The sequence below is a fragment of the Tenrec ecaudatus genome, chromosome 1, assembly GCF_050624435.1.
Source record: "Tenrec ecaudatus isolate mTenEca1 chromosome 1, mTenEca1.hap1, whole genome shotgun sequence".
In the NCBI taxonomy this organism is placed as follows: Eukaryota; Metazoa; Chordata; class Mammalia; order Afrosoricida; family Tenrecidae; genus Tenrec; species Tenrec ecaudatus.
In genome coordinates, this window is record NC_134530.1 from 170,582,516 (window position 1) to 170,605,989 (window position 23,474).

The 23,474-nt window shown below is 49.4% G+C and overlaps 1 protein-coding gene across 1 annotated transcript in view; it reads left to right on the top strand.

Moving 5' to 3' along the window:
* Positions 1–9,387: 9,387 nt before the first annotated feature.
* Positions 9,388–23,474, top strand: part of ATP1A4 (ATPase Na+/K+ transporting subunit alpha 4) — a 47,796-nt gene continuing 33,709 nt past the window's right edge. Inside the window, exons 1-7 of the mRNA XM_075540440.1 lie at positions 9,388–9,444; positions 9,645–9,704; positions 12,314–12,517; positions 13,088–13,201; positions 15,171–15,305; positions 15,573–15,690; positions 21,438–21,706. Coding sequence (XP_075396555.1) covers positions 9,388–9,444; positions 9,645–9,704; positions 12,314–12,517; positions 13,088–13,201; positions 15,171–15,305; positions 15,573–15,690; positions 21,438–21,706 — 957 coding nt within the window. The remainder of the gene's footprint in view (positions 9,445–9,644; positions 9,705–12,313; positions 12,518–13,087; positions 13,202–15,170; positions 15,306–15,572; positions 15,691–21,437; positions 21,707–23,474) is intronic.

Genomic DNA, 23,474 nt, shown 5'->3' on the forward strand with positions numbered 1-23,474 from the left:
AACCAGCAGGAGGGAAGCCCTCTCAGATCCCTCTCTCTACAGTTGCACTCCACCTTCCACTCCTGTTCCGTGTGCGCTTCCACCCAACTCGGTCCTCTAACTGCTTTCCCTAGAGACCTTGAGACCACAAAGGGTCCCTCCTGGTGAGAAAGGGGGGGCTCCTTGGAGAGGCCAGGTGAGTCTTCCAGTCAAGAGAAGAGAGCTGGGTTGGCCAGGTGGGAGGTTAGGGCACAGCCAACCTAGGGAAACAACAATGGGAGAAAGAAAAGGAGAGAGGAGCTAATGCTTCCCGACTTCCTGAGCCTCCAGGACGTTGAGAGTGACAAGCTGTGTCTACACCTCCCCCCCACCCGCCCCGCTCAACAAATCCAATCCCAGAGTAACAGCAGAGGCAGAACCAGCAGGCATCCCAGGAGCTTCCCGACCTGTGGTTAGTGTCTACAAGGCTAGAGTCACCGAAGTGCCTGCTCTCAGTGGTGGGCATTCACCACCACCTCCCCTCCCCACCCTTAGGACGCTAAGTTCTCAGTGGCTCCCCATTGCTGGGAGAGGGACAGCTCTCTGAGAGGGATAGCTGTCAGTTCCTCCCCAGCCCCTCCCAGACTCCCCTCCTTCATGCGTGCTGCCCCGCCAGCCCGGGAAAAGAGTTCCTGGCTATTGGCTGGAATTGGTGTGGGCAAATTTCCAGAACCTTCTGGCATTCCAGGGATGTGCAGAATGGAATCAGCTTAAGCCATAAATGTGGTCAAGATTTGGGAGCAACAAGCGGAAAAACATTGTGAGGAGGCTTGCCCTTGAACTCTCAGATGGCAGGGCTGTTTCTCCCAGATGAAAACTTGGTCCTTGCCTTGCCCCTTCTGCACCTGGCACTTCTGCCCCACAGGCACCTCTGCCCTGTCCTATTCTAGGCCTTGCTTCAAAGGCACCGGGAATGTCCTGTGCGCGCAAGTGAGAACGGGAGGCCTACGGAAAGGGCCAGGCCTCGGGCAGAAGGGAAGGAAGGAGGCAAGACAAACAGGAGGCCGGGCCCATCTGCACAGCCCCCAGAGCAATGGCTGTATCGCACTGGGATCTTACTTTATCAGATGCTCCTCGGAAGAAGCGAGTCATTGCCGAGGGCTTGGAAATCTTCATGGGAAGCTGCACTGATTTGGACCCAATTAATTTGATATCACGAGCCGGACAGCGTTTATCTTTCTCCTTCCAGTCCATGAAAAGGGCCTTTGTTCAGAAAATTAAAAACCTAACCCATATTGCTAGGGGTGGCATCCTTAGTTGACCTGAAACAAGTACTCTCCGGGCACCTTAGGGACATCCATTTAGAAGCAGAAAACGCACGAGCTCATTGTCGTCCGTCTTCATGTATTTGGTAACGAAGCAGCTACAGGACTTTTACGCGGTGATGTTTTGTAAGACATTAGTTTGGGGCACGGCGTATGTACTTGAACATAATAAAGTTGCAATTCTTTATGGAAAAAGGAAACCCCTCCGGTCATTCAGACGCCCAGAAGTCTAGAGCGCCCATCCGTCGCCCTGGTTGCGCTAGTTTTAAAATGGGTGCTGCGGCAGGACTTGGCTTCTGGAAGGCAGACCTTGGAGGAGCACACAGAAGGCAGGTGGGAGGCGAGCAGGGGTGGGTGATGTTGGGGGAGAAATGGAGAGAGTGAGCGAGGTGGCAAAAATGACCTCGAAGCAAAAATCCTAGAAGGCGTCTTCCTCACAGGTGAGCCAGGAGGCTCTGAAAGAGAGGAAGTTTGGTTCAGGACAAGCAAGGACCTGTGAGTCGCTCTGTGGGGACATCTTCAGCGCTGGTTCAACTTTTCGGACACAATCAGACCACCATCAAGCTGAGGGGATGAGGGAAGACGAGGCTGGGTGGGGCAAGAGGTCATGACCGTCCAGACCAGGAGCCCTGCCGACCCACACTGCTGTGCTGCTGGTGTCTTCGGAACACGGGGTAGCAAGGCGAGGCAGTCCTTGAGTTTCACCTCTGTCAGGGGAGTCCCCGGGCGGACAACCAGCTATGGGCTCAATTAGGGGCTGAAATCTGGGTGACCGGTCAAACCCACCTCAGAATATAGGCCCCAGCGATCTGCTCCCTAAAAGCCAGACCTTGAAAACCCAACGAAATACTCTTTCTCTCCTCATGGGATCGCCACGAGTTAGAATAGACTTAATGGGAACTCACAGCTCCCTGGACGGTGGGTGACGTGCAGTAGGGAGATGTGTCTGAGACAGGGGGATTAGAAGACGCCAACTCTTAACCCTAGGCTAGCGTGGGCCTAAGCCCATGCTAAGTCTTGATCACTTCGTTACAATTCTTAGCGGGGACAGGGGGTGGGGGGTGTCGAGGGGTGGTCGGAGTGTTACTTGCAGCAGCATCAGTACTGAGTGGTCACCTGGTGCCGTGACTATGCTAAACGGGCTGCATTCTTGGTTTCTGTGAGCTGCAAGTCAGCGCGGACCCAGCGACCCTGCAGGGCGGAGTAGAAGTGCCCCGCAGGGCTTCCTAGACCATGATCTTCATGGGAGCACATGGGCAGGGAAGCTGCTGGGTAGGTTTGACCAATCCAACTGTCAGACTCGGGAGGGCTTACCCATTGGGCCCCCAGGGATCCTATAGTGTAATCTCTGTCATCCCACCCCAGGGCCCTGAGTCCCCCGCCCAGCTTCCTCACTTCATTCAAGCTTCTCCTGAGACGATAACTCCTCAGGAAGGCCCTCCCAGACCACCCCAATAAAACAACATCCTGGTATCTCTGCCCCCGTTGTCTTTGTTTTTATTGATCAATATTTATGATTATCTGAAATGCTGTGTGTGTGAGAGAGAGAGAGCCATCCATGGAGTACCTGACCTGCATGGTACAGTGAACGAATGCTCTCAGCCAGCTGTGAACCAAGAGGGTGGAGTCTTGAATCCACACAAGGGTGCCGCAGAAGCAGCCTGGCCATGGGCCTCTGAAAGTCAGCCATTGCCATCTCTGCGGGGCTCAGCTCTGCTCTGGTAGCCGTGGCGTTGCAGCGCCCTCCGCGGCTAACTGGTGGTGGTGGCTGGCGCACACATTCAAAAAGGCTTTGCACGTTGGGCGCACTGCGCCACCAGAGTAAGCTCCATGAAGAACCTCCAGTGTGAAGGGCCTTTATTCACCTTGATTCTCCTCGGCACCTAAGAGCGATGCCTGAGACACAGCAGGCAATGCGTAAACATTGGTTGAATGGAGGAATCCTCATGGCAAAGGTGATGTGTTTTCATCTCCAAGTAACAGATGAGAAGAAGGAGGCTCTCGATGCTCTCCTCAGGTCCACAAAGGTTCAAAGGTAGTAACTATCAGCAGCAGGATTCACACCTAGCTCAGCCTGGCTCCAACCAGCGCTCTTCCCCACCTGCTCTGTTCGTCTGTGAGTGGCTGGAGCAGAAAAGGCTGTGGGCCCGGGGAAGCCAGCCAGTCCGGCGGCTCGGTGAGCGGAGAGCCTGTACAGCAGACATGGCAGCAGAAGAGGCTGAGCAGACCCGTGAGACTAGGACCAGGAAGAGCTGGAGAGCTGAAAGATGCAGAGATAAGGTTGGGAACGAAAAGGTGGGAAGAGATTCGATAATTGGCTAGAGGATCCTAACCAAAAAGTAAGAGGACTGAAAGTTCAACGTTAAGGCCTGCCTATGACGCAGACAGAAATGCATCTGGAGCGTTTTCCTTCGCAGTCACAGGACAGGAAATTTGGTAATTCATCAAAGAGAGATGACAGAGTAAAGATATGTAATACTAAGAATGTGGCCTGAAATAGAAACAAAAATAGATCAATATCAAAGGAAGACATTTAATACAGAATGAGCCTTTCAAAAAAGGCCCTTGACTGTAGTGAATTCAGTGGAGAATTTTTCTCAGATGTTCAAAGAACATTACTGACGTGACACAAGAATTGTGTGTGCTTCCCAGCCTATTTGAGGAGACACATGAGTATCAATCAATGTGAATAGTGAAGCTATATAATTAATTAACTGATTAGCTTCTAATAGAGGAACACCGGAACTGTATGTAACAAGGCAAACTAGCAGGAACCACAAAAGTGATTACTAGGAAAGCCATTCCATAGACACTGAGAAAGCAATCAGAAAGATTCAAAATCCACTCCTGATTGAAATATAGGAAAATGCAATCATGTTCAGAGAACAGAGGAAGGGAAGTAACCATGGTAGAAAACTAATAATAGCAAACAATAACAAAAACCAGACCAATGAAAATTGAAATCCTAGGTGGGAAGTTTGTATTTAAAAAAAATCTAAGTTAAAACTAAACAAATAAATAAACCAATTGGAAGTAAAACTTTTTTTAACTAGAGGATATGACTAAGTACCTAAAAATTCCAAGGAAGTCAACCAAAAAAAAAAAAGTAATAGAAAAAAAACAATAAAAATTCCTGGAGGCAACAATGTAAAATTACAGGATAACAAAATATCATACAAGTATAGTCTTAAATATTATTGAGACAGAAAGCACAATACAAAGAGTTTTATTTGCAAATAGACATAAAACAAATAGCACTTAAGATTTAATGTGTGACATTTTCTTTAAAGAAAACAGAAAAAAGTACAATGAAAAGAATAAAGGGGAGGCGGGGAGAAGAAAAAAAGAGAGAAAAGAATAAAGGATAGAGAACACACATTGGTACAGATAAGAGTTCTCAACACAAGGAATTCAGGACAGATAAACCTTTCCAGAACAGTAGTGGGAGTAGCGATATCATGAGGGTCGGGGGATGGCTGGGGAGGGGAAAGGGAGAAAGAGGGAACCCATCACAAGGTTGGACATATAGTCTGAACCCCCAAAGGGGACGAATAACAGAAATGTGGGTGAAGGGAGACAATGGACAGTTTAAGATATGAAATAATAACAACATTATATAATTGATCAAGGATTCACCAGGGTGGGAGAGTGCAGGGAAAGGGGAAAAAAGAAGAGCTTATACTTAGTGCTCAAGTAGAAAATGTTTTAGCAATGATTATGGCAACGTATATACAAATATACTTGATACAACGGATTTATGGAATGTTATAAGGGCTGTAAGAGCCCCCAATAAAGTGATTTTAAAAAAACCAAAACTGCTAGTCCAAGATTCAGGTAGCCATGTTGATGTGAGTCTCAGTGTGTTTGTAGCATGATCCAGACATTTGAATAGAATTACAGACATCAGAAGTCAACTTGACTGGTGAATGTGGAGGACCTAAAGTATCCATGTGTCCATGTAAAACTAGCACAGATGGATAAATAAGGGCTCAGGGTTCTCATTCTTTACAATACTATGAAAATTTATTATGATCAATAAAGTACTCAATAGAAACAAGTACAAAGAAAGAATAAAGGGAAACTCCTTATGCTCCATGCATATGTGCAGTACTAAACATGACTCCTGCTTGGGAAGGCAGGATAGAATAAAGACAAAAATTAACTACTCTAAAGGTTCTATACAAAGTCAAGTAAAAATCCTCAATATAGATTTTTCTCTAAAATATAACATGTTGATTGTGACATTCAACTGCAAGACTAGTCCGATGGTAGTTTCCTTCTTGCAAACAGTTCTGAAGCAAATGCACAGATAACAGTGATACCAGCATATTAACTCTAACTGATTCTGTTTACATTTGAAACAAATGACCGTATATTTTTATGCTCTTCCACAAGCATCATACGCAGCAGATAGTATCAATAACTGCAAATACTCTGATTTTAGCACTGAAAGATTAAGAAACTCATCTGGCCAAAACCATGATTGCCAAACCTCATAACCTTGGGATAGAAGTTGAAAATTCATGACTCATTCAGCATGTATTACACAACTGTTTGTGGCCCACACTTCCCAGCCAGGCACTATTTGAAGGACTGGGTATAGTGATGAATCGGAAAGCAAAGTTCCTCCTCTTGGGGAGAAACAAACAAGCAGCAAGTCCACAGCTGAGACCATCTCAGAGGGTGTTGAAAGCTGTGAAGACAAGTGCTGCCATAGAGGGTGGGGTAGAGGGCAGGGCTGTCTTTGATTTGACCTTGAGAGGCCTCTGAAAACAGGTGGACTTTTGAGATAAGAGCTGTGAAACTGAATGGGGTTTCCAAAATCCAATTCAATTGACTGTATCTCAATAAAGTTGCTTTTGAGGCTGGGCGAAGTGACCCATAGATGATTGCAGAGAGGCACCTGAAGTTTCCACCCTAATTCTAACCTTACATTGAAGGATTGTGTGAGCCACATCCAACACCATGACTGGGAGAAAATATTTCTAAGGCATCTGACCAAGGACTGCTAAAATTGGGAAATGGTAAGAATAGACAATTCACACACAAAGAAGAAGAATTCCAGAAAGCAAATAAACATACATGCCCCCCAAAGTGATAGATAGATAGATAGATAGATAGATAGATAGATAGATAGATAGATAGATAGATAGATAGATATAAATATCATATTAAAGTTAGAAGATACTAAATTTCATCTGCAGAGATGGCAAAAGATGTAAAAGGTGAAATTATTCCGTGCCCTGAAAGGTGTAGAGAGACATCCTTTCATCTTGCGGCTGGAAGATGGATAGGTCTTGCCAACAATCTAAGAGAATCTTTAAAAGTTTTATATTTGAGCACACATTTAAAGTACGCATCTGAGTCAGCAACAAGGATCGATCCTACCGAAATAGAAGCCCAGGGTCCTAAAGATGCACATGTACAAAGATGCCCACCTGCAGCCATGTCTTCAGTAGTTGGAAAGTATCCTATCAGTCCATCCGTTGTGGGCATGTTTGCGTAGGTCATGTCACCGCAGAGGATAGCATACCGCATGGAGCTGGGAGCCAGGAGCCCTGTGTGCGCGCCATGTTGATCAATGCATGGCTGTAACACAAAAGGCAGGAGCGACCTCGGCTCCGCTCGGTGTCTATTTCTAAAAACACAGGCCCCACACTCCGCAGCAGGAGCTTCAGCGGCAGGCAGGCAGTTGTTGGAAAAGGGAGAGGAAGCATTTCACACTTGTAATAGAGAAGAAAAATCCAAACTTTCAAAGAAATGCTGAGTGCCGCTGAGTGGGTTCCAATTCACAGTGACCCCACGTGACAGAGCAGAACCGTCCACAGGGTTTCTTACGCTACAATCTGTAGGGGGGTCGATCACCCGGTCCGCTCTCCTGAGGAGCAGCTGCGGGGTTCGGAAAGACCAACCTTTCCCTTAGCACAAGAACACTCACCACTGTGCCACCAGCGCTCCTGAAAGCCCCAGAGCCGTGGTTCCCCACCTTCCTGAGGCTCCACCCTCTCGTGCAGTTCCTCATGTGGTGGGGACCCTCCAACCATCACGTTCTTTTCTTCGCTACTTCATCACTGTCATTTTGCTATTGTTACGAATTGGGCGACCCCTGGGAAGGGGTCGTTTGACCCCCAAAGGGGTTGCTACCCACAGGTTGAGAACCACTGATTATTAGTCAATCATTCACCCAACAGGGAAGGGAAAAATCTCTGAGTGTGGAAGAGGCCTGCAAAGGCCCTAAGATATACAGATGTTTACAGGTGTACTGTGTGTGTGTGTGTGTGTGTGTGTGTGTGTGTGTGACAAGCTAGTGCAACTAAAATGTAACTGAGTGGATATCAACATGACAGAATGGGGGAAATGGAGGTGGCAGGCATTATTTTTAAATTTTTATAAATGATAGAAATACGGAACTGCCCTCAAGAAGGAGGTGGAATAGAAATTGCAGCCAAGCAATTTAGAACGATCTCAGTGAAAGGGAAAGACACAGGTAAGGGTGTCCTTTTGAGACGAGGAAATGCATGTATCGCATGGAAAATCCCATGCTTAGTCGCACAAGTAGAGCTGCGCGCTCGGCCGACTTTAAGATGGCCTGATTCACAAGCCGAACCAAAAAGCCAAACTCATCGCCATCGAGTTGATTCGGACTGCTAGTGGCTCTATAGGAGTACAACTGGCCCCACTTCCAAGGATCCTGGAGGTTAGCCTGCCACATCTTTCTTCCAGGGAACAGCAGTTAAGCACTTCAGCACTGCACCATCAGGGCTCCGGAGACACCAAGCCTAACCAAACCAAGCCAAACTGCCTGCCCTTGAGTAGCTTCCCCTCATAACGAGCCGATAGGACGGGGTAGCCCTGCCCCTGTGGGTTTCTGGACAGTCACTCTTCACAGGAGTAGAAAACGTCATGGTTCTCCCACAGAGCAGCTGCTGGATTTGAACTGCTGGCTTTGCAGTGAGCAGCCCGATATGTACCCCACAACGCCGCCAGGGCCCTCCTTACCAACATAACCGCCCCTGGATGCAAGCTAGTCATTGCGCACCTACTGGACGGTCAGGCCTGGTGCTTTACCTTCACTTGAATCCTCACGTTCGTCCCCTTTCCAGGGGCTCTTCACGGAGGGAGAAAGACTCCGAGAAATTAGGGAGCTTGTGTGAGGTTACATAGCTGGCCCGGAATGCAGCCCAGATCTGACTCTTCTGCTATATCATCTCCTACACTTTCCAGATAAGAATCAATGCTGCTGGGCAAGTGGGCCTCCCTAAAAACCTGCTCACACGGGGCGTCAGCTATCTGGGGCTCCTCTCAGGCTCAGGAATCCCTAGAAATAAGTTGGGACTTTCTTCTAGGTTTGCTCTCACACTGGAATCTACTCGAATCTGCTCCAAAACCAAAGATGGGGATTTCAGGAGTTTCTGTTAGAATGGCCCGGAGGCCTTTGTGATAACTGACCACCTGGGCTGGTTGCCATGGCGCCCACAGGCACTGGTGGGGGGAGGGGGAGCCCGGAGTGTCCTGAAGCCAGTCCTTCCCTCCCCACTCCCACTGCGTTTCCCACCTGGTGAGCACCCGGGGCATCTTAGACACCTAGGTAGCCTCCACCTCTTGTTCCTCACTCTGCCTCAACTCCATCTCATCACTCTCCCTCGCCCCTCACCGTCTTCCCACCTCTGGGTGCCCTCGTGCCAGACAGGGCCTCCTCCAGCCTTTTTACTCCTCTTCCCTGTGGTGCCTCTCGCTTGTCTCTCATCTCTGGTCTCTAAACTCTTCCCCTGGGTTCCCTCTCAGTCCTCTCTTCCCTCCCCTGCCTTTGACATCTCGACCACTCTTTCTGATCGTGCTCCACCCCCCCCCCAAGCCCCACTTCATTCTCCTCAGTTGTCCCATTCCCTCCACTCCTTCTTCCTTCACTCCAATCCTCTCATGGTCTCTTGCCGTTCATCGTTCCCTCCCTCCCTCCCTCCCTCGCTCTCTGAGCTTTCCAGTGAGCTGGCTCTGTTCTCTCTCTTGCAGGAAAATGATGGAGCCTGAGAACAAAGATCCATGGGCAGAGACTGCTTATCAGCTGAGGTCTAGTAGGGTCTCGAATGCTGGAACGAAAATAAAGATGAAGAAAAATAGCAAGCCAAAAAACATAGAGGACCTAAAGAAAGAAGTGGTCATGGTAAGAACACCCATGACCGGCGCTGACAACTTGCCCTCCAAAACCTCTCTCCCTCAACCCTTTGAATCTCACCTTGAGATCCAATTGCGCAGGGCAGTGCCATCTTCTTCCTCAGTAGGCTCCTCTGCACCCCTACCCCATCCCCACCTGCCGGAAATGACCTGGGCTCACCTTTCCTCTCAATGACTCTGCCCCCTCAGGATGATCACAAATTAACACTGGAACAGCTGAGCGCCAAATATTCCGTGAACCTGGCAAGGGTGAGTGAAGGGAGCTCCCGGAGGGAGGCAGAGGGGTCCCCTTCTCAGCTGCTAAGGCTCAGAAAAGCCAATAAACTCACTACCATCAAGTGGATTCGAACTCACCTCTATAGGACAGAGTAGAAATGCCCCTCACCCCCCCCCCAAGTGGGTTTCCAAAGCTGTAAATCGTCATGAGGGTAGAAAGCCTCGTCTTAATTCTCCTGAGGCGTGCGTGACAGGTGGTTTTGAACTGCCGACGTTGAGCATAGCAGCCCAACGTGTAACCCAGATTGCCATTAGGACTGTCAGCGCAAAAGCAGAGCTAGAAATCAAGTCCCTTCACTTAAAGCCCAATGGTCTTGCCTCTTAACTTGTCCGGCCAAGTTCCATGAGACATGTCCTTGGGGGAAGATGGTAGTGCTTACTAATCCCAACGAGGTCCGCGCTAGGGAAGAGAATGGACGTAGTTTAGCCAAGTGAGTTGCAGGCATTTTGCACTCAAGACTCCTGTACATTCTTATATGTTATTGAGACCCCACTCTCACGAACTTTTGTTGCTGTGGGTTACATCAACCTATATTTATCATATCATAAATTAAAACTGAGAGATTTAAAACATATTTACAGATTCATTGAAAAATAACAAAAGCATGCTCATTATACCTGCATAATTAGGGAAGCAATACTTTTTATGACAAATACCCATATTTCTCAAAGCAAAAAGAAACTAGTGTCATTATTTCCTATCTTGGCAAACCACCTTCCTGTCTATGTTTTCATTTGTTTGATTTTTAAAATAGAAGAAAGCTGGATTTCCATCTTTTCTGCATTCAGTCAGCTTGAAGATCCCATTGTCCCTTCTTAAGAGAGAGACAGTGAAGAACAAATAATGACTTAGTATGATTTTTAAAATTATTTGACCTTATGGACCCTGTGAAAGGTCTTGGGGGCCCCAGGGCTTCCCAGACCACACTGGAGAAGTGGCTTCTCAGGAAACATCATCACCATGACCACATGTGCTGAAGCTAGTACTGCCACGAGTTCGATGGCACACAAAGGCAAAGCTGACGTCAAAAGCCTCAATGTATGCATTCCCCTGAGCTCTAGAATTTCTCTTCTGGGGAGGCTTAGCATGGCCATGTGACTGTAAGCTCCGAGGAGCAAGGAGGGCTTGTGTTTTTATTAAATTTATATGTTTATTAGGGAGTAAGGTGTGACTGGCAGAAATTGAATTTGTTTTACGACATTCTTGTAGATTCTACCGATTTTTCCATGTAAGAAAACATCACATACTCAAGCCTAGAGTGAGAATTTACACTTTCTAGTGTTGAGTGAAGGGTTTGCCTACTTCTAAATGACTCTCTCAACATTGAGTCTGGTACTATCATTAACTTGACCTTGTGCTTTGTCATCATTTTATCTTAGAATTAGTTGTCTACTTTTATCTCCCCGTTGGAGTTTGATACCATCTCGTTGACTCCAGCTCATGGGGTTCCCCAGGTGCCAGAGAGCCCAACCGTGCACCATGGGGTTGTCTTGACTACAATCTTAATGGAAGCAGATTGTCAGGTCTTTGTTCCATGGCATTGCTGGGTGGGTTTGAACCACCATATTGTAGAGCAGTGGTTCTCAACCTTCCTAATGCCGAGACCCTTTAATACAGTTCCTCCTGTTGTGGTGACCCCCAACCATAAAATTATTTTCGTTGCTACTTCATCACTGTAATTTTGCTACTGTTATGAATCATCATGTAAATAAATACCTGATATGCATGAAGTATTTTCATTGTTACAAATTGAACATAATTAAAGAATAGTGATGAATCATAAAAACAATATGTAATTATACATTGTGAAATATTTATTTCTAATGACAAATAAATTAAATTTTATCTTGAAGCATGGTGTAGCATGGGTAACAGTCTTCATGCCGGGTACTCATATGTGGGCATATCTGCATGTGGGCGGACTCACCGGGAGACGGATAGAGGAGTAGTGTCTCGGTTCCTAAGACCATTGGAAATAGGTGTTTTCCAATGGCCTTAGGCGACTCCTATGAAAGGATCGTTTGACCCCCAAAGGGGTCTCGACCCACAGGTTGAGAACCGCTGCTTTAGAGCATCAGTAGTTGAGCACAAACCGTCAAAGCTGATGGTTTCAACCGGCTGGACGGTACCACCCAAGAAAAGGCCTGGCGACCTGTTTCCGTTCAGCTGACAGCCCAGAAAACCCTGCGCAGCAATTCCACTCTGCACACGGGGGTCGCCGGGAGCTGGAATTGAGTCCGTGGCGGCGAACCACAATAACGGGGAAGAGAGGCCATTCATACTCCTTTTGGTATCCTCAGCACCTATAAGCCCAAGACAGGTGTTCAAAACATGTACGAACCAACCCGTTCATGAAAGACTCTTCTTGTGTGCACTGGAAAAGATGCCCTTCCATAACGATGTTCCCTCTGGAAATGTTAAGCCCCCACCCTGACTAGGAAGCTCTCCCAGACCCGCCGAGAGCTGCTGTGAGCTAGAGCCGGCACGTGTGGGACCTGAAGTGAGATTTGCTTTTCCTTCCATACGACTGTTTCCCTTCTCACAGCTCTTCCCGCACCTCCCCCCACCCTCTCCCACATAGGGCCTCACTCCGGAACAGGCTCAGCAGATCCTAGAGCGAGAGGGACCCAATGTACTCACTCCACCCCCCACCACTCCAGAATGGGTGAAGTTCTGTGAGCAGATGTTCGGTGGCTTCTCCATGCTGCTGTGGACTGGCTCCATCCTCTGCTTTGTGGCCTATGGCATCGAGTCCTATTTTTATAGTGATACCATCAAAGACAACGTGAGTCTGTACCGCTACTACTGTCCAACCCAGAGCCCCCTCGGCCTCTGATCTAATCCTGCTCAGTGCCCTCGCACTCCTGAAGCTCCGGGCCCCAATCTCCCATGCTCCCGAGCCTTTGTCAGGGAGCGTGAGTCCATCTTGGTTTCCCTAACCTGATGCTTCAGAAGCTGCTGACTCAGGACCATGGGACACATGTTTTCCGCAGACACTTGCTCCTTGATGATGGTCTCCCCAACTGGCCATCAAAGTGCTTTGTAGTCTCTTTCTCTGTTCCCTGGAGTTGAAACCTCCTTATCTCCACCTTCCCACTCCCTTGCCTTGACTAGCAGTCCCGGAAAGGAAGATCTATAGGCCTTTGATCTGGGTTTTTACAGATCCCTCCCCACAGCCCAGGGATCCTTCAGGGTGAGGCCAAGTACGAGAGCCTCATCGCAGGCTCTTCTCCAACAGGATCCTATGGTGTCTTCTGCTTAGAGAAATGGCTGCCACCCTGGCAAACTGATGTTCTAAGGAGGGAGGGAGGAAGCAGCGGACCGAATGATAAATGCTTTCTCTCCCCACCTCTAGCTGTACCTGGGGACGGTCCTGGCCATTGTGGTCATCATCACCGGCTGCTTCTCCTACTATCAGGAGGCCAAGAGCTCCAAGATCATGGAGTCTTTTAAGAAGTTGGTGCCAGAGGTAGGCCTGGTGGAGGGAGCCATGGGATGTGGTGAAGCGCACAACCATGGAGTCCCCGAGGGAACGCTGTCCCAGGATGAGTGGACTGAGTGGGGCCAGTGACGGGGGTGAGATCCTTTCAGATTCTCTGTCAGTGGCCAAGAAGTACTGCTGAGTGGAAACGGAGAACCCAGGGAGGAAGCGGGAAGAACACGGCTTCCTTGAGACGATTGCAACTAAGATTGTGAGGCAAAATGTGTCTTCATGATTGAGTGGAAGATCCGTCTGCTCTGAAACTTTCACCCAACCCACGGTAAAATATTTTTAAAAGGCTGGATTCCATACCATGTCAATGGCGTAAAAGACAACAGCTGTGCAACTGTTCCAGGTCAAAGGAGGCTAGAGAAGTGTCGCATCTGCAGCCAGTACCTGGCAGGGGATGGAGACCGGTTCTGGAGGCGTGAGGGATGCTGCTGGGTCAGCTGAGAAAACTAGACTACAGACAGCAGGTTGCCTCAATGTGAAACCACCCACAGTAGAAAACTGTATGGTGATTCTTTAGAGAATGGTCTATATTGTTGGGAAATACACACTGATTTATTTAAGGGAAAGGGCATGATATATGTAACTGACCCTCAAAGAATATACATGTGTGTGCATGCGTGTGTATGTGTGTTTGAGAGAGCAACTCGCTGCTATCAAGTCAACCCTGACTCCTAGGCACCCTAGAGACGAGAAGCCTCCTCTTTCTCCAGCAGAGCAACTGGTAATTTCAAACTCCTCACCTTGTGGTTAGCAGCTCAACGCATAATCCACAATGTTACCACGGCTCCACGAGGAGAGAGCCAAGTCAAAGTAAATGGACACGACGTTAGCAAGAGTCGGACAAGCATGCCGGGCACCATGTTATGCTTATAACTTTTAGAGCATGCAGAATGAAGTCCACATGACGTTCCTGAAGCACTCTGAGATAAGATGCTCACAGACGGAGATTTCTGGACACTGGGGGACTGGAACAGGAAGGAACACCACGGTTTCTCAACACGATCAGATCCTAGGCCTGAAGCCAGGACTTCCTTTTGCCCTTAGTGCTGCTGGCAGGGCCCGATCTCTAACGTGGGGAATCCTTCAGGGGAAAGTTCTCTGGTAGAACGGGCTGAGTTTGGACACTGTCGTTCAGCGGTCGCTGCCCAACAAGCCCTCCCCAAGCTGAATGAACTTAAAACAGAAACAAATCCATGATTTTTCGCAACTCTGTAGGTTGGCTGAGCTGAGCTGAGCTGTCCTTTCGGTCTGGGTTGGTGTCACCTAGGGCTGGGTGGCCTAAGACCACCTCCGTGTCATGCCTGGGGCCTCAGCTAGGCTGCTGAGGGTAGCCGGGGCCTCTCTGCTCCTGTTTCTTCCCCCAGCAGGCTGGAACGGACTTGCTCAGCTAGGGCAGAACCGTTGACAGCAGCAGGAGGGCAGTCCCCATACTGTGCTGCGTCACATGTCCCAGTACCTCGTAGACTGAGCTCAGACCACATTCACTGCCAATAAGTCAACTCCTCCTCATGGTGACCCGACTGGCGGAGTATAACTGACCCCTGTGGATTCACAAACCTGCAAATCTTTAAGGGTGGGGCACAGAGTCTCATTTTCTCCCACAGAATGGATGGTGGGTTCAAACTGCCAACCTTGTGGCTAGGCTAACCTGTAACCCATCCCACCACCAGGACTCTTCCATAAATGAAAGCAAGCCCAATATATCGCTGAGCCCAGCTATAAGGGGTAGAGAGATAGGTCACATCCCTTAAGGCAAGGACATCAAAGCCAAGCTCTAAAAGCCCCCGTGAACAGTGATGGCAGGAATGTGCCATTACCAAAGAGACCTTCAGGCTTGATGCAGTGGGTGGTGCTAAGAAAGGAAAATGGGACGGGAGGAAGCCAAGAGCAGGAGGGCATGGGCTCGGAGCCGAGTGAGAGAAACAGGTGCACTCTCTCCCCGCAGCAAGCCCTGGTGATCCGAGGAGGAGAAAAGATGCAGATCGAGGTCCATGATGTGGTGCTGGGAGACCTGGTAGAAGTGAAGGGGGGAGACCGCATCCCAGCTGACCTCCGCCTTATCTCTGCACAAGGATGTAAGGTACGGGGAGTGGATGGCCGGGGAAGCGGGCTGCAGGCGTTCTTAGGACACTGTCGTGAAGGAAGGCAGGGCCACTCGGGGTCTTGTAGAGGTTACAAGTGAAAAACTCGGGTTAGAGAAACCAAGAGCCTGGTGAGTCGATGTCGGTCTCTCTCTGTATGTCAACCACTCAGACGGTGGCAGACTACGCTGTGTCACCTTTGTCAGCCGACCTGCGTCTGTCCCCAGGGTCACCTCATGACCCTCCCGTCTCCCCTCCCATCCCAGGTGGACAACTCTTCCTTGACTGGAGAGTCGGAGCCCCAGAGCCGCTCCCCTGAGTTCACCCATGAGAACCCGCTGGAGACTCGAAACATCTGCTTCTTCTCCACCAACTGCGTGGAAGGTGAGCATCGCATCAGCAGTTGCCAAGGATCGAATGGCAGGGGCTGAAACAGAAAGGGCTCTGCGGCCTCTCCACCGTCTAAATAATCTAGGTCCTCCCTCACGCATGACACGTGGTGAAGTGGCCTCTCAAAGCCACCATGTGTCCATCTATCCAAGAGTCCCACGCCATAGAACCAGCCCTACAGATGGCCAGAAGAACAGACACGTCCGTGTAGGGACTGACGGACAGCCAGAGTGCTCCTCAGAAGGGAAGGCGGCGAGGCTTGTCTCAGGTGCTCTGGACACGTGCTGAGGAAGCCCATGTCCCCAGAGCAGGGCATAGTGCCTGGGAAAGTCAAGGTCGGCGAAAAAAAGAGGAAGACAAATTGACACCGTGGCTGCGCAGTGGGCTGCAGCATCTGTGGTGGGGCTGGCGCAGGACTGGGCCGCGTTTTGTCCCATTGAACTTGGGGTCGCTAGCAGTCAGAGCTCACTGGTCAGCACCTAGCAGCCATAACCAGATGGGCTTGGGTGGGAATTCCTTGAGCTAGTATAGAGAGAAAAGGCTTGGCGCTAACGTCCTAGCTAGCAAACCTGCAGTGCCCTGGGATTGTCAGCTGTGATTGTCCAAGTTAGTGGCCGGCACAGAAAAAACTCCCCGCCATCGAACCATGTTCAACTCATAGCAGCCCTACAGGACAGAGGAGAGCTGCCCCTGGGGTTCTGAAGCTGCAGGTCCTCTCGGGAGAAGACAGCTTCCTCTTTCTCCCTCAGGGCCACGGAGGACTTTGAACTGCTGGCCTTGCAGTTCCGTGTGTAGCCCACTATGCCACCAGGGCCCCTTCGTGGCACAGAAGGGAGGAGAGTGATTCAGCCCGGCTAGGTCATTCTTTTCTCAGGCAAGCCCTCAGTTCTCTCAACCGCCCCCCTCTCCATTAGAGGACATTCACATTAGAGATTTGAGTTATCAGAGGTGCCCCTCAGACTTTGGCTTTGCCCTGGAATCCAAGACACCCTTGGACCAGAGACAGTTCCAGGCAAAAAAGCAGCAAAAACTCAATGTGACTGTCAACCTCGCCTATACCTTTTCCCTTTAACGTGGCCTGCGAGGCTCCCTGGGGCACACTGCAAAACCACTCTCCGCGCTTAAGGATGAATGGGTATCTGAGCATTCGCTCTTTTAAAATGGAACGGCTAGTTCATGTCAGGAGTCCCAGGGCGTGCAAATGGATAAGGGTTGAGCTGCTAACACAAAGGTTGGTGGTTCAAGTCCATGCAGAGCCACGTCAGGTGCAAGGGCTGGTGATCTAAGCTACTGAAAACCTGGTGGCGCCTAGTTCTACTCTGACGCACATGGAGCCACCAGGAAGCCATCCCGGCGGCATGGCTTTGGTCTTTTAGTATGTGTCAAGTGCGACACACGGCATCTCTGATCTGCAGCACTCTACCGCAGACATTATTCCCTCATCTCATGTGAAGAAATCAAAGTTCAAAGAAACTAGGTCCTCTATCCAAGATCCCAACTCAAGAAAGAGCTTTTTATTTCTGCTCCCCCCCAACCTATGTTCATTGCTGCTTTATTCACAATAGCAAATAAATAGAAACAGGCAGAATGGACATCAACAGATGAATGGGTAAGCCAATCGGCGATGCAGACTTAAAATGTACTACGACCCAACCACACAGAACAAGTCTGCAGAACATCTTATGACATGGATGGAGATAAGCACATAAGGTCAGACATGGCATGATCCTTCTTTTGTAAGAAGACAGGCTAGATAAGTAAATAGAGAGCAATGTTCATTACCAGTTCTCAGGAGAGGAGGGAAGGAGAAAGTAAATTTCAACTATGTGTCCAATCATACAATGAAAAGCCCTGTTCCTTGGCAGGGATTCCAGTGCAGCTTCGTCGCCAAAGCCCGTGTTCTTTCCACGCTCTAGCCTAAAACAAAACAGAATAAAAGCTAGTGGCCCTCACTATAAAATTATTTTATTTGAAAGAGCAACATTAAGACTGAGCACTGAGGGAGAAATTCCAAGCTGAAAACACAATATATAGTAAAATAGGTAAAATATTTGGACAGAATGATGCTCGTTAGCAAACATGCCCTCCACTCCCAAAAGGGATCTATTATGACCTTTTAGTAAGAAAATTTCCAGAGTTGTCCTTCCAAAATATGTTTCAGAGGTAGGAGGGCAGTGACATTCCCTGTGGAAAATGGATCGGAGCAGAGGAGGGTTGGGAGTTCTGGTGTCACAGAGGTTGCAAGCTGGGCTGCTCACCACAAGGTCAGCAGTTCAAAACCACCAGCAGCTCTGAGGGATAACGATGAGGCCTTCTACTCCCCCAAAGAGTTGCAGTCTCAGAAACCCTCAAGAGCAGTTCTACCTTGTCCTTCAGGGCCACTGTGAGTCAGAGTCGTCTCAGTGGCAGGAGAGTAAGAGGGAAAAGTTTCATTTGAGAGCAGGACCCAAGATGAGACAGGGTGGTGTAGCTAGTCAGAAGGAGCTAGCTATTCAACATCGCTGAGAGATTTCTGTTCAACCTTCAGCCTGGGCCCTTGCCACGCAACTGTCACCGCTGCCGGCCTGGATAGGGACGTAACTGCGACCAACACTTCTTTTTGGTTCTCATGAGCGGGGACCCCCAAAACAGGATTTTTTTCCACAGTTATGTTTTTTGTGTTGTTTTTTTTTTTAACAAAGCAACCTTTATCATCTTCAAAGTACTTGCCATTTTACTTAATGCATTTGTCAAATCTTTGATTCCATTCTTGGGGACATTTTTTCAAACTCATCTGTTTGGATGGCTGACAGCAAGTCCCGTGTTTTTTTTCCTTCACCTCTTCAACTTTGTCAAATCGCTGTCCTTTCCTGCCCCGCTTCGTTCGCAGAAACAAAAAGAAGTCACACAGAGTGAGTCAGGTGGGTGGGACAAGAGAGGCATGCTGGTTTTTGGGGGATTTTTTTGGCCAAAAACTGGAGCACTGAGATGGCTGTGTGAGCAGCTGCGTTGTCATAGTGGCAAAACCAGTCCCCTGTCTGCCTCGAACCAAGCCCTTTTGCCGCACACTGTTATTTACGCAACCTTTTCAAAACCTCTAAATAGAAAGCTTGCTTAGCAATCTGACCTGGTGGAACCAATTCCAAATGCACTATTCCCCTCACATCAAACCCACAAATGAGCATCGGTTTTAGGGGGGTACCCCCTAAGACATCTTCACTGAGGATAAGCTATCTCTCGGGTGAAGGAGCCAGTCTGGCCTGGGAGCCTCGAAGCTCGACCCTTTGAGTTTGGCAATCATCACGTCTTTAGCTACGTTAGGGTTCATCATCAAATCCCATCTCTCCCAGCACGAGAAAACCTTCACAGAAGGAATACAAATGGATGATTAAACTAGGGGTCCTCAAACTACAGCCTGCCGGCCACAGGCAGCCCGCCAAGGACATTCATCCAGCCCTCTGGGTGTTTGGGCCCCTCCCCTTTTGTTACTTCAAAATAAGATATGTGCAGTGTACACAGGGATTTGTTCATATATTTTTTAAATGATAGTCCGGCCCTCCAACAGGTCTGAGGGACAGTGAACTGGTCCCCTGTTTAAAAAGTTTGAGGACTCCTGGACTAAACTAAACCATGGCCTGATGTGAGTTGTGCACTGGGTTGCTAACTGCAAGGTCAGGGATTCAAGTCCACCAGCGAACCACGGGAACAAGACTAGACTTTCTGCTCCCAAAAGATGCATGTACAGTCTTGGAAACCCACAGAGGCAGTTGTCTCGATCCCATGGAGTCGCACTACGGATGAGTCAGAATCGACTGGATGGCAGTGAGTTTGGCTTTTGTTGTAGTTTTTTGTTTGTTTGTTTCGAGTTTGGGCAGCACAAAATAGACATAGCTTTTACTGTGGATGATTACTCAATTATTTTGGCGTCTTCCTTTCATCAGGCCCAATGACTGACTGCAGTAACCAATGGGAGCCTCCCTGGAGGGCCGCATACTGCGAGCCTCTCCAGAACTCCTCCTGCACCGCAACATGGGCTCCACCAGAGGACCCTCCTCTCGGAGCCCAACGGCTGCAGGTGTCCGTAGAAGCGCGGACCACCAGCTGCTCTGTCTGTGCTGTGAGGTGTCTGAGTGCTGCTAAGTTAACGCTACCGGCGTGTGGTCGCACGCGTGTTTGCCACGAGTCCTCTTGCAGGCCCTAAGTCCATACCAAGGAAGAGAAGAACCGCACCGAGTGCGTCTCTGCTGTCTGAGCACTTTTAAAAGCATTCGTTTCTTCCTCGCAGCTTTGCAGCAACTTTCATCCCCTTTCAAAGGAGTTGGGTCTCAGAGAGTTCAAGCAGCTCACTCCCTGGGAGCAAATAGCTAATACATTGGAAAGCTGGACTTCTCTCACCTCTGGTCTCCTGAGGAGCATGCTGCTTTGCGGAGCGGCTCTGCGGCTTTAATGGTAGGAGCTTCAGTCCCTGTGGTAGAGCAGGGAGAAATGTTGAATGAAGACCAAGCACCTCAACTCGAGCCATGCCGGTGAGCGGCCGGCCGGCAGCATTCGCGTGCACAGCCCCCTCCTGGCAGTGCTGGTGGAGAGAAGAGGAGGAAAAGCACGGAGTCCCTGATAAACCTGAGGGGTGCAGATCGTTAAATTGCTCAGCTGCCAGTTGAGAGGTTGGAGGTTCGAGGCTGCCTGCAGGCCCGTTAGAAGAAAAACCTAGCTGTTTATTTCCAAAAAGGACCAGTCTCTGAAAACTCCCGTGAGCCCAGGTCTTCTTTGACACATGTGGAGCCGCCAGGAGTTGACGTGAGCTGGGAGACAACCTGTTGCTCCCCACGTCCACCCTGACCCCCAGCCCCTGGATGCGCAAAGCCCAACTGCCATGGCCTGTCCTACCCACCAGGGGTCAGACTGGCACTAGCCAGAGCAAAGCCGAGGGTGGGGGACTTGGTTTAGAGCAGGGTTCCTCAACCTAGACTCCATGGACACTTGGGGCTGGATAACACTTTGCTGAAGGGTGCTGGCCCAGGCATTACAGAATGTTTAGCAACACCCCTGACCTCTACCCGTCAGATATCTGTAGGACCTCTCCCCACCCAGGTGATGACAACCAAAAAGATATGGCCGAAGGTCCCCTGCAGGGTAACCTGCCCGTTTGAGCACCGCTGGCTCAGAGAAGAGGCGGGGGCGTGTTAGAGCATGGGGCTCCAGGAGAGTGTGACTACCGTGCCACCTACTGAAAGCCAAACGAGAAATGTGCAGACAAAGAAGTATTTAGGTTAAAGGTAATAAAGACCTTCTCGACAGCGAAGGTAATTAAAAAACCAAATTCACTGCCATTGAGTCAATTCTGACTCATAGAGACCCTGTAGGACAGGGGAGAAATGTCCTTTTGGATTTGCAAGACTGTAACTTCACGGGAGTAGAAAGACCCATCTTTCTCTCACAGAGGAGCTGGTGGTTTCGAACTGCTGGCCTTGGGTTGGCAGTGCAATGCGTAACCCACTACACCACCAGGGCTCCTGTGGAGATAGTTAGGTGACACCATTGGATAGCTGTAGAGAACATGAGGTGTTTTTCAGATTTGGAGAGGCCTGAACTTAACAAAAGCAATAGAGAGAGAACAGAACTGTCATGACTTCTCAGGAGGACCTGGGTTTCCCCCTGGATTTGACCATTGACAGTTTGTCCTTTGCCCTGGGGCCAACCCCAACAGCCTGTCCACTTAGGACTCCAGTGTCTTGTGTGACCCCAATTCTCTCCTCCCACAGGAACAGCCCGGGGCATCGTGATTGCCACAGGGGACTCCACGGTGATGGGCCGCATTGCCTCCCTGACGTCAGGCCTGGCCTCGGGCAAGACCCCCATCGCCTTGGAAATCGAGCACTTCATCCACCTGATCACACTGCTGGCCGTCTTCCTGGGCGTCTCTTTCTTTGTGCTGTCCCTCATCCTGGGCTACAGCTGGCTGCAGGCCATCATCTTCCTCATCGGCATCATTGTGGCCAACGTGCCTGAGGGGCTGCTGGCCACCGTCACTGTGAGTAGCCGGGGTGGAGGGTGGCCTCTGGCAGGAAAACCACATCCCTTGTATCTCTTTTTGTGGTTGAAATCTCAAGAGCAGAGTACTGGTGGCTTTTACACAAAGCAGACAGACAGACAACACTCACTGTCCAGTCCAGTTGATTCCGATTGCAAAGTGGGTTATAGGTTGGGCTGCTAACCGGAAGCTCTGCAGCTCAAAACCACCAGCCTTGAGCGAAAGATGAGGCTTTCTGCTCCTGTGAGAGGTACAGTCTTGGAAGCCCACGGGCACAGTGCTACTCTGCCTCACAATTGGCACTTGCCCATTGATCAGAAATAATAGACTTCCCCCATGTGCAGTAACCCCTCGGCCCAGAAGTTCCTATGCATTTTGCTTTCTCCATGAGGAAAGCAGGAAGTGGTGTTGGAGAAGCTGTGGATTATGAACCAACCACAGGCGTGAGGTCTCGCCCGAGGTTTACTAGCTGGTGACTTGGCCAGATTATTTAACATCTCTGGGCCTCAGTGTACTGGTGGGTTTAGAGAGGAACATTCCTTTACGACTAGACTAGTCATATTATTTGACAGGATGTGATAGGTAATAAAGTCAGCCTTTCAGCCACTGTTAGGTGTCGTTTTGTCTCGACTCAGTCCGCTGGGGGGCTGCTCTAGTTAAATTTTGTGGTCGGATTGCACTGGTCTGACTCCTGTGACCTTGAAGAGCCTGGGTACCACAAGCCATTTGCGATTGGCCACTAAGCCACGTGTTGGCACTTCCGCACCACCCAGTGACTTGAGGGCTGACAAAGCTGGCAACCTGCTGCCGTGACGACGGCGGCCAAAATCACTTCATGGAGCGTTCTCCTCTCACCAGGGCCCGGGGCACACTCGACAATGGCAGCTGCCAATATCTGCCCCTGGTTCTTCCTCCTGAAGGAACACAAAGCCATGGAATTTCTTTTTTTTTCCCCTGTTTTTACATTTTATTAGGGGCTCATACAACTCTTATCACAGTCCATACATATACATACATCAATTGTATAAAGCACATCCGTACATTCTTTGCCCTAATCATTTTCTTTTTTTAAAAAACATTTTATTAGGGGCTCATACAACTCTTATCACAATCCATGCATATACATACATCAATTGTATAAAGCACATCCGTACATTCTTGGCCCTAATCACTCTCAAAGCATTTGCTCTCCACTTAAGCCCTCTGCATCAGGTCCTCTTTTTTTTCCCCCTCCCTCCCCGCTCCCCCCTCCCTCATGAGCCCTTGATAATCCACAGATTGTTATTTTGTCATATCTTGCCCTATCCGGAGTCTCCCTCCCACCCCTTCTCTGTCGTCCATCTCCCAGGGAGGAGGTCACATGTGGATCCTTGTAATCAGTTCCCCCTTTCCAACCCATTCACCCTCCACTCTCCCAGCCTCGCCCCTCACACCCCTGGCCGTGGAATTTCTTACTCTCACTGCCATTCAGTCAATGCTGACTCATAGAGACCCCCGGTGGGATTCTGAGACTGCAACTGCTGATAGGAGAGCAAAGCCCCGTCTTTCTCCCCAGGAGCAGCCGGTGGTTTTGAGCTGCCAACCATGTGGCTCCCAGCCCAACTCATAACCACTACTCCACCAGGGCTCCTCTTACACATCAGTCTTGCAAAATTTTGAAGGTGATCTTGGTGTCCCCTTAAACTCTCCAGTAGAAGGTGAACCAAACCCTGGTGCTTAGCCATTCTTCCTATGACCTCTTGTCACGTTGGTCACCCAATTCGAGTGT